Genomic DNA, 13,358 nt, shown 5'->3' on the forward strand with positions numbered 1-13,358 from the left:
ATTTTGAAGTGCAAACTCAACAATTCGTGTGAGGCCTTATGTGATGAAGACTCAATTTCCTCAATTCTGCTTCAAAAATTCCGAAAATCTGCTCCGGGCCCTTTTAAACCATTCTAATTCATGTCTAACCTTCGGAACCACCTAAAAATGGTAGAAAAATGTGGAAATGGCACGTACCAAAATTCATTACGAAAACAAGTAAAATGCATAGTTTATTATTGAAATGCAATGCAAAAGAGTGTACTAAACATGCTAAAAAGGTGCATAGAATACACCTAATAAGTACCAATCAATTTTTTATGCATTTTAACTCTTTGAAGTTTCAAATGTCATTTTGGCCTATGTAAAGGGTCACCGGTTACGAAACTTATGTTACATGTCACATGTCATTTTAGTCATGAGAACATGCCCACATGGCTTTTACGTTTTAATTTTATTTTTTTTATTAATCTTAAATTTATTGTTATTATTAATTTGAACTCACCTTTCATTTAAATTGAAGAACACATTCACCTCTCACCACCGTCTACATCCACCATCATTTACCTACTACCACCACCATTTTCTACCAGATTTGCACTCATTAAATGACCCAAACACAGAATTTTCAGATCAAGAGTACAAAGCTAATTTTTATGTTTTATACACGAAAATCAACTATTTGTTAGTTTCATTATAATAAAATCACAAGTTTACAAGCTAAACACCCACCAAAAGAATCAAAACATGAACCAAATATTGACACGACCCTATGTGGCCTAAAAGTATGTTGCCTTTTGACCCCCCGTCCCCAAAGTTCATTGCTAAAAAATAGCGAAAATGCATTGACACATAACCCTTGTGAAATTGTGTTGGATTGATTGTGTCAACTATGAGATGACCCGCATGGATTATGAAGCACAAACTTAACGATCTGTGTGAGGCCATATGTGATGAAAACTCAATTCCTCAATTCCACTTCAAAAATTCAAAAAATATGCTCCAGCCCCCTTTTCACCATTCTAAATCAACTCCAACCCTTGGAATCACTTAAATGACAAAAAATGTGGAAGTGAAATGTGCCAAAATTCATTACGAAAACAAGTAAAATGCATGGTTTATTATTGAAATGCAATGCAAAAGAGTGTACTAAACATGATAAAAAGGTGCATAAAATGCACCTTATAAGTAAAAATCAATTTTTTTTATGCATTTTAACTCTCTGAAGTTTCAAGTCATTTTGGGCTATCTATGTAACACTTGGATGTTGGTATGTTCCTTGTTTTCCCTTTATATTTAATTTGTTGCAATAATGGTCCTTGGAGTAGCACGCGGGGCGTATCATATGGTACGCTTAGCGTACTAGCTGAGAAGCTAGTACGCATGGCGTACCACATGGTATGCTTAGCGTACTAAGGTGATGTTGGTCACGGATGTGAGGTCTTGTATGCTAGGCGTACGAGGGTTACACTTAGCGTACTCGGAGATTAAGAAACCCTAATATTAGGGTGTTGTACCCTATATAAAGACCTTAAGTCCCTAAGGCTGGCCTCTTTACCAGCCCCCATATCTTCTAAACCCTAAAATTGATCTTAAGCCTCCATTGGTGCATATCTTTGAGCTTTTGAGAAGAAATTGGTGCGTATTTTACTCATCTTGAAGGATTTGAAGAAAGGTGAAGGTGCTTTTCTTGGTGGGAAGTTTAGAGATCTAGAATCATCACACATTTTGCAAGCTTTTAGAGGTATCAAGTCCCAACCTTGTCTTCTCCATGCTTAGATATCTTCATCTCTTATTTTTTATGCTTTTAGTTCCTTTTTGGGTTGGTTTGATGAGTTAGGACGTTTGAAGGTCTTATTCTTTTAGATCTGAGCTTAATAGGAGTTTCACATAAATGTGCAAACTTTCTCATTCATGTAATAAGTCATCTATTAAGTCCTTTTAAGCTTTAAGAGCTTCATCTAGCCATTCATGAACGTAAAGTTAGCAACTTTTCGTGATAATCCAACTTAAGGAAGTCAGATCTACGTTTTGGAGCAACGTCTTAATGGATTAAGGGTTAAAAATGGAAGATTGTTGAATGGGGAAGTACGTTGGGCGTTCAATCCAGTACACGATGTGTACAAGCCCTAAAGCATGTATGCGTAGCGTACAGCTGAGTATGCCCCTGCGTACCCAGTCGGTAGTCTTCAAACATTTTAGGCTTCGGTTTCGGCCATTCCTTTGGGCTTAGATGCTTAGGGCTTTATTGGGCTATCTAAATGCAAGTGTTTTGGACTAGGAATATTTTTGGGCCTTGGGGGTAAGGCCCATGTAAGGGTTTGGCCCCAATTTAGAAAATTAGGCCATGAATGGGCCTATGGATTGTAGGTTTGTGCCTTAGTCTTGGACCTAACTAGGTAAGGTGTAAAATGGTCCTTTTACACTATTTACGGAGTGTTGGTTATGGATTTGAAATCCAAATATTTATGGGATGTTATTTGGTACAGATAGCTCGGGGTATTGTTGGACCAACAGCCAGAGATCTTTCAGTATTATTCAGCAGTTCGACGTGAGTCTCTCACTACACCAATGGGTCGAAGGCATCAATTCCAGCTCATTACTTGACATGTGGAAATGATAGTTGTCTATGCATTTACTTGTATAAAGACCATGGGGGTATCCCATGGTACTTGTATAAAAGACCACAGGGGTAGCTCATGGCATGGAATACCATGGGGTAGCCCATGACACTTGGATATCAGACCACGGGGGTAGCCCATGGCCTTCCATGGGAAAGAACATGGGGGTAGCCCATGGCAATCATATGTATGTTGCGTGGTATTTTATGATTTTATGTTCCGTGGTATTTTTGGGAACTTATTAAGCTTTTACTTACAGTTTGAATTATGATTTTAGGTACTACTGGTACTAAGGGGAAGGGTCCGGCTTGATGGCACAACATTTACTCTCCATTATTTTCCCCACTTACTGATATTGTTACACTGATAATTAAACATGTTTAAGGTGTAATGTATTTTGGAAACAATTTATGGATGTAATTTTTTTTGAATTTTTTTTCAAACTGAGGAAATGATAATCTTTTCAAAAGAAGAAGAATCAAAATTTTCTGAAAAATGTTTTCTTAAGTAAATGGGAGAGTGTAATGCCTGCGATCGGCGAAGCTCTAGTAAGTGTTTCCCAAAAATTAACCATGATTATGTGTTGCAACTAGTATGTTGATATGTAAATTGCATGTTAAAGTAGGGCTAAGGATACCTTCAGTGTAACATCCCAAGTCCAGGTTTATCCTATAAAACCCTGATCTTGAGCTCTTGTTCATTTGGCACTTATTTGTGAAAAGAGTGGCGAAAGAGTACGCAGGGCGTACTTGGGTGTACGCTTAGCGTACTCAAATGCGTGTTTGTAAGGTGGAGGCCACCTAGTACGCTGTGCGTACCAGTGGGTACGCTGAGTGTACTAGGCATAGGATGAAACCCTAATTGTGGGCAAGCTCCTTATTTAAAGGACATGATGGCCTCATTTTTTGCCACCATTCCCAGACCCCAAATCCTCTAAACCCTAAATCTTCGTCCTTGTACCTGGAGAGTGCATTTAGGAGCTTGTGATTATATCTTTGTGATCTTGAGGTGGAGGAAGAGCTTGGAGGAGAAGGAGTGAGAGCCCAAGAGTTTGGATCTGAGCTTAGTTACGTGAAAGGCTTCCTAAAAAGGTATAAAGCTTCAAGCTTTCTTATCCTTTGCTTTGGTTCATTCATGTGGTGTATTTAGCATTTTAGTCCCAAAAGGTGGAGACTTTATGAGTAAAGGCGCTCTAGGGACCGTGATCTACCCCTTTTCAGTGTATATTGTGAAGTAGAGTCATAAAAATCCAATCTTGGACGTCAAGAGTGAGCCATGCATGAGATCTGAGCTTCATAAGGAAAGGGGTTATGTGTTTTTAGTGTTTGTGACCTAATCAACCATGCAAAGGCTTAAAGTCACTGACTTTATGGACTAAGAGACAATAGGGAGTCTAGATCCAAGATACGAGCCTATATCTTAACTGATTAAGGCCAAAAATGAGAGGAGTGTAAAACTAAGGCGTACGCTTGGCGTAATCCCAGTACGCGTGGCATAGGGGTCGAGCATCCTCGATGCCTGCATGGCAGCTGAGTACGCACAACGTACTCCCTGCCGTTGAGTTTTGTTTACTTTTAGGGTTTGGTTAAATTATGGACTACTAAGACTACAGAGGGGTAAAATGGTCTTTTTACCCTTCTGTGAGTGCAGAAGGGTTAGTCTAGTTCTTGAGAGTCAATATTAATTAGAGATAATTATTATGTGCTAGGCGGAGGCTAGACCGGGGGTAGAGTTCGAGATTCCGAGTTCGTGGTTTTCATTTGCTAGCTTACGAGGTGAGTCTTCTCACTATACTTACCTTGAGTGGTAACTTATGTGTGACTAGAGGGTCTTATATGTATGTGTTGTGTATTGAGATATCCTGCTATTTGTTTTGTGATATGCTTACTGTGTATTATATTGAGATGATGAGTTGAGGGACCCGAGGGTCCATCAGAGTTGTGGGCCCGGAGGGTCCCACTGAGACACATTGACTGGAGGTTCTTACTGAGTATAGCCTCGAGTTGTTGCTTTGCTGAGTATGGTATTTTGGGGAACTCAGTAAGCTTTATGCTTACCGTGTTATGTGTTTCAGGTAGCTCCGAGGATCGCGACAAGGCACTGGCATGATTGTACACACTGACAGCAGATTGTTTTTATGATTTTGGGATTGTGTTTTTTACTTGTTGACATTTGAGATATTTGTGATTTGGAGAATTATGAAATGAGTTTTTATTGTGTTTAAAAATGAAAATTTTATTTGGAAATTTACATTGTTACATTCAGGGATTATGTGATAAAATTGCCTGATTTCTGAGATGCCTTATAGCCTAAGAAAATCCGATGTCATATATTTCTTGGAATCAATGTTGACTATGTTATTTTCAAAGTGTATGTTGTCAAAGTTATATATGCTTAGGATTGAATAGCCCTAGAATGATAGATTATGCCTTATTTCCTATTCCTTGTTTGGTCGTGGATTTAGGGTAGAAACTTTATCTGACAATCTATGTGATTCTATTTATGTATAACTTGCATGCATAAGGCAACCTATGGTGTTGATTGAGGTTTCTGGTTCTATGAGGATTGAGAAATCCTAGAAGAGTTTAGGATATGTGTATGTGTTGTACATGTTGCATGAGTTATGTTTTGAATTTAATTGGTTGAATTTGAGGTTTCAGGTATGACCTTGAGGAAGGTACATGTAGTTGTGGAAGGTAGTATTGGGCCAGTACTGCTGAAAGCATAGGACCTGTAGCTGAGAAAAGAGCAGACCTGGAAACTCTAAGGAGTCTGGTGAGGAGGAATCCCTTCGAACTTCTTTATCGATTGTTTTTATGTTGTATTTTCAGTTAAGAATGGTGATGGCTACTCGAGGAGGTTTAGGTTTGGGATTGGGTTATGGTTTCGATGCAGAACCGATTGATGAGACTTAGTGCAAGCTCATTGCATCTGAGGTTAATCGTAGCTTTCTTGACGCTACCCCGGTGATTTTTGGTACCATCAAGGAATGGATTATGGAGATCACGGAGGAGTAGCTCAGATCATCTTGAGCCGAGATTTCCGCAGGTCAGATTGGGACTCGAACTCCCTCGATGTGGGAGTTCAAGGCGTGCATAGCTCCTGAGTTCTTTAGGGCTAAGGACACCATTTCTAGTAAGTGCTGGATCGTTGACATGGAGAATGCTCAGCGCACGAGCTTTTGAACCGAGTTGAAAAATGTGGGATTTGGGTCTTGTATACTGAGGGACCGAACGTGGGACTAGTGGGAGGAGGTTACCTGTGAGGTAGGGATGGAAGGTGTGATAGTGATAACATAGGAGGATTTTGTACGGAGGTTTAATCGGGAGTTTGCACCGACCATTGAGATGCAACAGCTGGTGAGGGATTTCCAGGACTTTCACTAGACTATGGAGACTGTGGCGGAGATCATCGCCATATTCAGGGAGAAGGCATTGCTAGTTCTACAGTATGTTATGGATGAGGAAGACGAGATATCATGCCATGTTGAGGGATGATATCAGAGAGTTCATTAGTTTCTTAAGGTGCAAGACCCTGAATAATATGATTGAAAAGGCCCGTGAGCGGGAAATCGAGTTGGAGATCCGGGCAAAGTGGAAGCCGGAGCAGGTTCAGATAGAAGTGGAGCATGCTAAGAAGTCAAGACCTCCAATGTTCCTAGCAGAGGCCAGCAGGGCCAGGACCGTTGTGTCAAGTGCGGCAAGCCGCATAGTGAGGCATGTTGGGTAGCAGGCTCGGATTGTTGCAACTGTGGCCAGTCGGGTCACATGAGCAGGGACTGCCCCAAGAAGGGCTTATTTTTTTTCACTACAAACAGACCAACCATAAAAGGCCGATTGTCCGAGGTTGTCTGGTGGAGTAGTGGTGGCACCAACATCAGCCACCTTGAGGATTGCTGGAGGGATTGAGGCGATCCTGCTTTGTGATGAAGGACAAGACACCCGAGGTGCTCTGGAGAGGCTGTAGGCCCTACGGGGTGATCCAGTTAGGCTGAAGGCATGAAGAGCGATTCGGATAGGCTGTAGGCCCTACAAGAAAGTCTAGTCATGCCGAAGGCTCGCAGAGCAATCCAGATAGGCGTAGGCCTTGCGAGGCGGTCCAGTCAGGCTGAAGTCTCATATTTGCATGCTTTTATTGTTATGTTGTGTGATGGTACTTTGGGGGAACTCACTAAGATTTGGCTTACAATTTTAGTTTATTATTTTAGGTGCTTCTGAGGATCATGGGAAAGCGAAGGCATGGTCGTGCACATCTTCCTGTTTTTATGACGTTGGATCTTAGGATCCTCTAATTTTGAATAATACTTTTGAAACAATGGTTTTTTAAACACTTTATGTATGAAATGGGTTGTTTTTGAAAATTCTAAATTTTTATGATTTTTGGGATGTTACATGAAAAATATATTCATTGGTCATAATTTACTTTCATGGTCATCAAAATGTTGACTAACTATATATCAATCTAATGTTGAATCTAATTTACCTACGATTGCCAAAAGCGTTGTCAAAACATGTTGGTTTCCAACCTCCTTAGCGAGCTTTAGTTACCTCTCACCAAAGATACAATGATTTATTGTTTCAATGTTAATGTCATTTACCTTTCCATAAACGGATTCCGACACCAACAAACTATACACATTAAGATAGATAATGTATTAATACCTCTTCCTCCCTCTACCATTTTATAGATTTTTCTTAGAACCATATTTCTTATGCAATATAAGGAGAAGCGAGTAAACAATGATCAATCTATTATATTGTAACAAGACAAATGTCGCATATGTCATATGGTATATCATGATTCAGAAGAGGTGTACAACAATAATACCACTATTTCAAAACTTGTGATATTCATAAAGGCCATGCGAACACCAATTTCTATGACTTTAGATCCTATGCATTCGACATAAACCTTCCGATTAAACAGTGGCCAACGGCCAGGGGTATTAACATGTAATGCAGATACCATCTATATACTTTGTATTTATGCTCATCTCTTGTAATCTAATATTGGCACATAGTTTTTTGTATTATATAAATTAGGTTACAACCTGTTTAAACCACAGGTAAAAAAAAACAATATTGATAATTAAAAACGATAATGAAAAATCAAAGATTTACAAAATTTTATTAAATTAAGATGATATAAGTTTTGTTTAAACTTTTATATTTTTATATTGATGTTACAGATGTAATTTTTAAAATAGATACTATAAATTTTGTTACAAAGTTAGTTGTCCTTTATTTTATGGTTATATATTACTTAAATACATAACTAAAAAAACATATAAGCAAATAACACCTTATTTATATTTTGCAACTATAAGCAAAACATATAAGCAGGTTTTGGTGTCAGGTTAAATTCAGTAATGAGATTTGGTGACAAGACCATTAAAAAAAGGTATGTAGTGTGCAACAAAATTGGTAAAATCCCTAACAGATCAACTGACACTTTGGATCGTGACGGAACTGGAAGGAATAAACGAAACTCAAACTTCAGAATCACGGACCTCAAGGCATTGATAAAGTTCGAAAGGTTACATATGCAAAGTAATGATTGTAACATATATAAGTTTGAAGAGAAGCACAACCACCCCCTAGAAACTAAAGAAGAAAGATGGTATTCCAAACGTGCACGACGACTTAGTTATAAAGACAAGGAGTTTATAGTGCGTTCTTCAACATCTAACATGGGTGAAACAAATGCACATAAGTTACAAGCTAGTTTGCAAGGAGGTTATGAAAACATTGGCCTTGAAGCAATTGATTATAAAAATTTTAGAAGGAATATGGGAAACATTATAGGTGAAAAGGATGCACAGCTGGTTGTTGATAAAATGAACATGAGGAAAGATGAGTTACCTAACTACACATTTGAGTATAAATGTGTTGATAGTGTGTTAAGCACAATGTTTTGGGCGGATGAAACCGCTAAGTTATATTACAAGGAGTTTGGAGATGTGATCTCATTTGATGCTACATTTCGAACAAATAAGTATGCTCTTATAGTTTTCTATTTTTTTCTTTAAATATGAATATTTCTGTTTTTTGAGTTTATAATAACTATTGAATTTGTTTTTAATTAACTTTTTAATACATGTATGGAATGATTTTTGTGCCGTTTACAGCCATTGATAACCACAAACATTCAATAAACATTGGAGCAGGTTTGTTAAGCAACGAGTCAATAGAATCTTATCGTTGGTTGCTTGAAGCTTTTTTGAAAACACATGGAAAACACCCTCAATTAGTGTTAACAAACCAAGATCCAACAATTCTACAGGCTGTTGAATCAATATTTCCTAATTCACCGCTTATGTATGTGGCACATTATGAAAAAACTACAAGCTAAGGTGTGTATATTTTATTCATAGTTAACACAAAATATGTTTTATTCAGCAATGATTTAAACAGTTTACGTATTTTGTAAAAATGCTTAGCATAGATATTGTTTATTCATAGATAATCTTATAAAATTCTAATGTTTTGTTAGGTTTCAGCAGATTTTCTGAAAAACACTGATTTTCGAAAGCATTTTACTAAGCTTGTTTGGAATGTCTACATCGAGCCTAAAGTCTTTGAATCAAGTTGGAAACTGCTTATGAGAAAATTCAAACTACAAGACAAAAGATGGTTCAAAGACATGTACAAGGATCGAAAGCTTTGGATTCCAACCTATTTTAAAGACATGCCACTACATGATCTGATGAAAACTACTTCAAGGTCTGAAAGTGTCAACTCATTTTTTAATAAATATTCTAACTCTGGTAATTTTCTTATCTATTTTAGGATGAGCTACGACACCGCAATTGGAAAGCAACGAAATGGTCAACGGAAACTAGAAAATGATACAAAAAATACAAAGCATGAAATGACGCTTCCAAGTAGATTACTAGAACATGCAGCTGCATTTTACACTAAAACCGTTTTCTATGAGGTCAAAAAGGAAATATTTAAAGTAGCCTGGTATTGTTCTATTGATAGGGTTGAAATGATTGATGGGTGGTAAGTTGTTATGATTACACAAACGGATAAGAGCAAACAATTGAAGATAAAATGCAAGGTTATATTCATTGTTGAAATGCTATTCATTAGTGATCATACAAGTATATTATATCATTATTTTTAAATTACATATACTTGTTTCAATATTATGCAATAACCACCAACTAATATGTTAATTCAACCAGTTACTAACATACATTATTTTTATTATACATCGTAGGTTGAACTAAAGTTGCCTGAAAAAGAAGTTAAATGTTCATGCAATCACTTTATACGTATTGGCATTTTGTGTTGTCATATTTTTGTTGTATTGAAAAACAACCATGTTGAAGAGATTCCAGGGCAGTATATTCTCAGAAGATGGAAAAGGGATGCAATTTCTATCCATTTGCTTTCCATGAAACATGTTTCCATGGAAACCGAAGATGACACCTTTAAACTTCTAATAGTGGCATACAACAATATTGAATACTTCTTGGATCATTTCAAAAGAAGCAAGGAGAAATTGTTGGAATTTGTTGAAAAAACACGTATCTTGAAGCAGGAGGCAATAGAGTTTGGCAGTTCAAACCAATCATCATCTGATAATGATGAAGAAGAAATTATTCGGATGCTTGGAATATGCAGCATTCCTGATGAAATAAATATCCACCCACCTTCATCTATACGTACCAAAGGGAGTGGAACTAAGAAAAGAATGGTTAGTGCTACTGAGAAAGTTGTTGGAGCTGCAAAGAAAAAAACTAAAATTTACACAGGTTGCAATCAATATGTTAACCATAATTGGAGGACTTGCAAAGTCAGACTTGCACAAGAGTCAAAACAACCTTAAAATGGCCCATTCATTTGCCCAATAGATTTTAATTTTCTATTAGATTTATGAATAAGAATATGTTTCTATGATTCAGTATGTTGTTTTATCTTAAAACACCTTCATGATTTTTAACGTTTTGTTTTATTCAATAATGAATAATATCATAAACATATCTCATAATCATAATAGATTAATGATATGAACAAGCATTTAAACCTCTATTATTTGATTAAAACAGATTGCATTTAGAATATATATATATTTTTCCTTTGTTGAAATTATAAAAACATCAATCATTATAGACTATAGACATATACAATTCAAGCAATATACATTGTTTATTGTATGCTGTTAGTAGTATATCATACTAACAAATGTTTGTAGGATTCATGAATAAGGAGATGTTTCTATGTTTCATTATGTTGTTTTATTTTAAAACACCTATACATCATATGTTGATTTATTTTACATGTTTTTTTATATACTATTTCATGTATGCTTTTGGGTATATTTTAGTCATAAGTTTAACAACATTAAAGTTTAATCCCTTTGTTATAGTCAATAATGAATAATATCATAAATACATTAATTACTTTCAACATATAAATGCATTAATTACTTTCAACATATTAATATCCTTAACATACTAAACCATTATTTTAAAACTATCCAAAAGAAACCATCAAAGTCATAACTAAAATAACTTTTTTAACATAATTAACTAAAATAATCCAATCTTGTGTGAATTTGTTCCTTTGCAATGGCCAACAGCTCAGAACGTTATCTTGAAGGAATCTTGTGGAATTCATCAACCTTTTGGAGCACATAATCCTTTTGAACATTATATTCATGAGTGATGATTTTGTATAAATACTTTGTCCTCAGTTTAACAAGTTGATCATCTTGTGCAGAAGACTCGTTCTTGAACATAACTTTAAACTCGTTCATACGTCCACCCATATACGTTTCCATGTGACGCATTGTAAACACACCACAATCAATGTGGTTGTTTATTGTTCTCCAAGGCATTTCCAGTCTATATGACATCATATGTGAAAAGATCTTAGTTTTTGGATGATTCTGAGATTTTAAGTAATCAACTGTGTACTTTTTCTGAAAATGTAAAAAAGATTGTCAACACATGAAATGTTATCTACTAGGTAATGTAACTTTTATTAATCACTTACAATGATTTGGGGCAACTGACCATATCTCTCATCAAGATGATCATCAACTTTGTTGTCGTCAATGATTACAAACTCTGGGTGTTGTAGATTGATCACAAAAAGGAAAATGTGGAAGGAACGAACGATTATTAGGAAAATCTGTAATGTATATTCATTTACATGTATTCACTTTATTTATTATTTATATTTGATCAATGATAAATAAACACATAAGTAAAATGTTAAGATATGTATCTTACCAATACAACGTAACGTAGTCTTGCATCCATATCTTTAATAGAAAGCAACAGATCCTCAATGAATTTATCTTTACGTTGACTTTCTGTTAAATCACTTTCAAGGTACGAATTCTGTAATCCATTTTTAAAAACTCATTAGTTTATTTATAAGTTTTATATAAAAAATAGGTTAATCAACATTGAACAATATTAAATTATACCGTCACATCTGTCTTGCAATAAACTCTCAGAGGCGATTCAGGTGCACGCTTACGTTCATCAAGATTCAACACTTGACTCCAACAATCAATCACATGACCAAATAGTCCACATGTTGGAAAGAAACTTTCCATGTGAAACCTCTCAGCAGAAAAACCATCCAAAGTGTGGAAAACTATATCACTACAAAAGACGTGACCAATTGATACTTATTTTAATAAGCAACCAACAAAATTAAGTAATTTTAAACATAATTTTAATGCAACTTACTTTGGCTCTCCCTGGAGAGAGAATATCCATTTTCTACATGTTTTTCTTGTCGTGGAACTCCTTTGGTGATATTAACAGCCCGTATAATGTAAGGAGATTTCATATATTCGGATTTCATGCGAGGTCTGTACCCTCTTCTATTAAACCCCTTTTCTTCATTGTTGAATGGTACTACAGAAAAAGGAGTTGACATTTCCATTTTAGATGGTGGTGTAGTCTGAAAATATTTTCTTCCGTATCTATTCACGAAGTCTGCATATTCCTTTAACATTTGAATACTACAGTTTGCTATTGGGGAGTTGTCAAATTGTTTGTGAGATGTTGCTAGAATCAGTGTACGTTCAATTTCAGCCTCGTTATCATACCACCATTGAGATTGTTCTGGTTCCTCTGATGTGGAAACTTCATTAAACAGATCATTTACATTGTTTTTCCATTCTTTGACCAATTGATTCTTAGGATATTTCTTGACACCATCATTTATTTTGTCTTCTAACACTTTCTTTTGCTGCACTATCATGTCGTGCATTTCCTTTATTGTTGAAATAGTTGTCTAATAAGGTCAACACAATTTAATTACTGTACAAACCAAATAAAAACATTAATATGTCATTTAGTAATAATTAATACTATAGTAACTCATAATTCAAATGTGAATAATTAGTAAACTACCTCAACACTTTCCCCACTTCCACTAAAAATTTCCTCTCCTTGATTTCCCTACGAAAATTAATACATTGTTAGTTTTTGTACTAATACCTTATTATATATTAATGATTATATTATATTAATACCTTACACCTTCCATCACTAATTTTCACACCTCCTGCATCATTTCTCTGTCAACATGTATGAATATAATTAATTTAGATTATACAAAATAACAAATTTTAAATTTCATATGCATTGTTCAATATAATAAAATATTACCTAAACTTTTTCTGGACCTACATTACTAGTTCCCGATGATTCATTGAAGACTTGAAATGGTTCTTACAATTCACCCATACCCAGACCTATTGTCCTACACTCTACTCTTTCTCGCT

At 35.7% G+C, this 13,358-nt stretch overlaps 1 protein-coding gene across 1 annotated transcript; it reads left to right on the forward strand.

Annotated features, from left to right (window-relative positions):
• The first annotated feature begins 7,968 nt into the window (after positions 1 to 7,968).
• Positions 7,969 to 10,436, forward strand: LOC145009904 (protein FAR1-RELATED SEQUENCE 5-like). The gene is made up of 4 exons (XM_078968526.1): positions 7,969 to 8,607; positions 9,093 to 9,322; positions 9,389 to 9,536; positions 9,825 to 10,436. The coding sequence occupies exons 1-4, from the start codon at positions 7,969 to 7,971 to the stop codon at positions 10,434 to 10,436; spliced, it is 1,629 nt and encodes a 542-aa protein (XP_078824652.1).
• The last annotated feature ends 2,922 nt before the right edge of the window (positions 10,437 to 13,358 follow it).

This window comes from Lactuca saligna, chromosome 8 (assembly GCF_052625555.1).
Source record: "Lactuca saligna cultivar CGN05327 chromosome 8, ASM5262555v1, whole genome shotgun sequence".
Taxonomy (NCBI): domain Eukaryota; kingdom Viridiplantae; phylum Streptophyta; class Magnoliopsida; order Asterales; family Asteraceae; genus Lactuca; species Lactuca saligna.

Bases quoted from the DNA above. Each gene is read 5' to 3' on its own strand.
- LOC145009904 (XM_078968526.1), top strand. From the start codon at position 7,969: ATGAGATTTGGTGACAAGACCATTAAAAAAAGGTATGTAGTGTGCAAC. The intron at 8,608-9,092 runs GTTTTCTATTTT...ATGTTTTGTTAG, and splicing joins CAAATAAGTATGCTCTTATA to GTTTCAGCAGATTTTCTGAA. The intron at 9,537-9,824 runs GTCAAAAAGGAA...TATACATCGTAG, and splicing joins CTAAAACCGTTTTCTATGAG to GTTGAACTAAAGTTGCCTGA.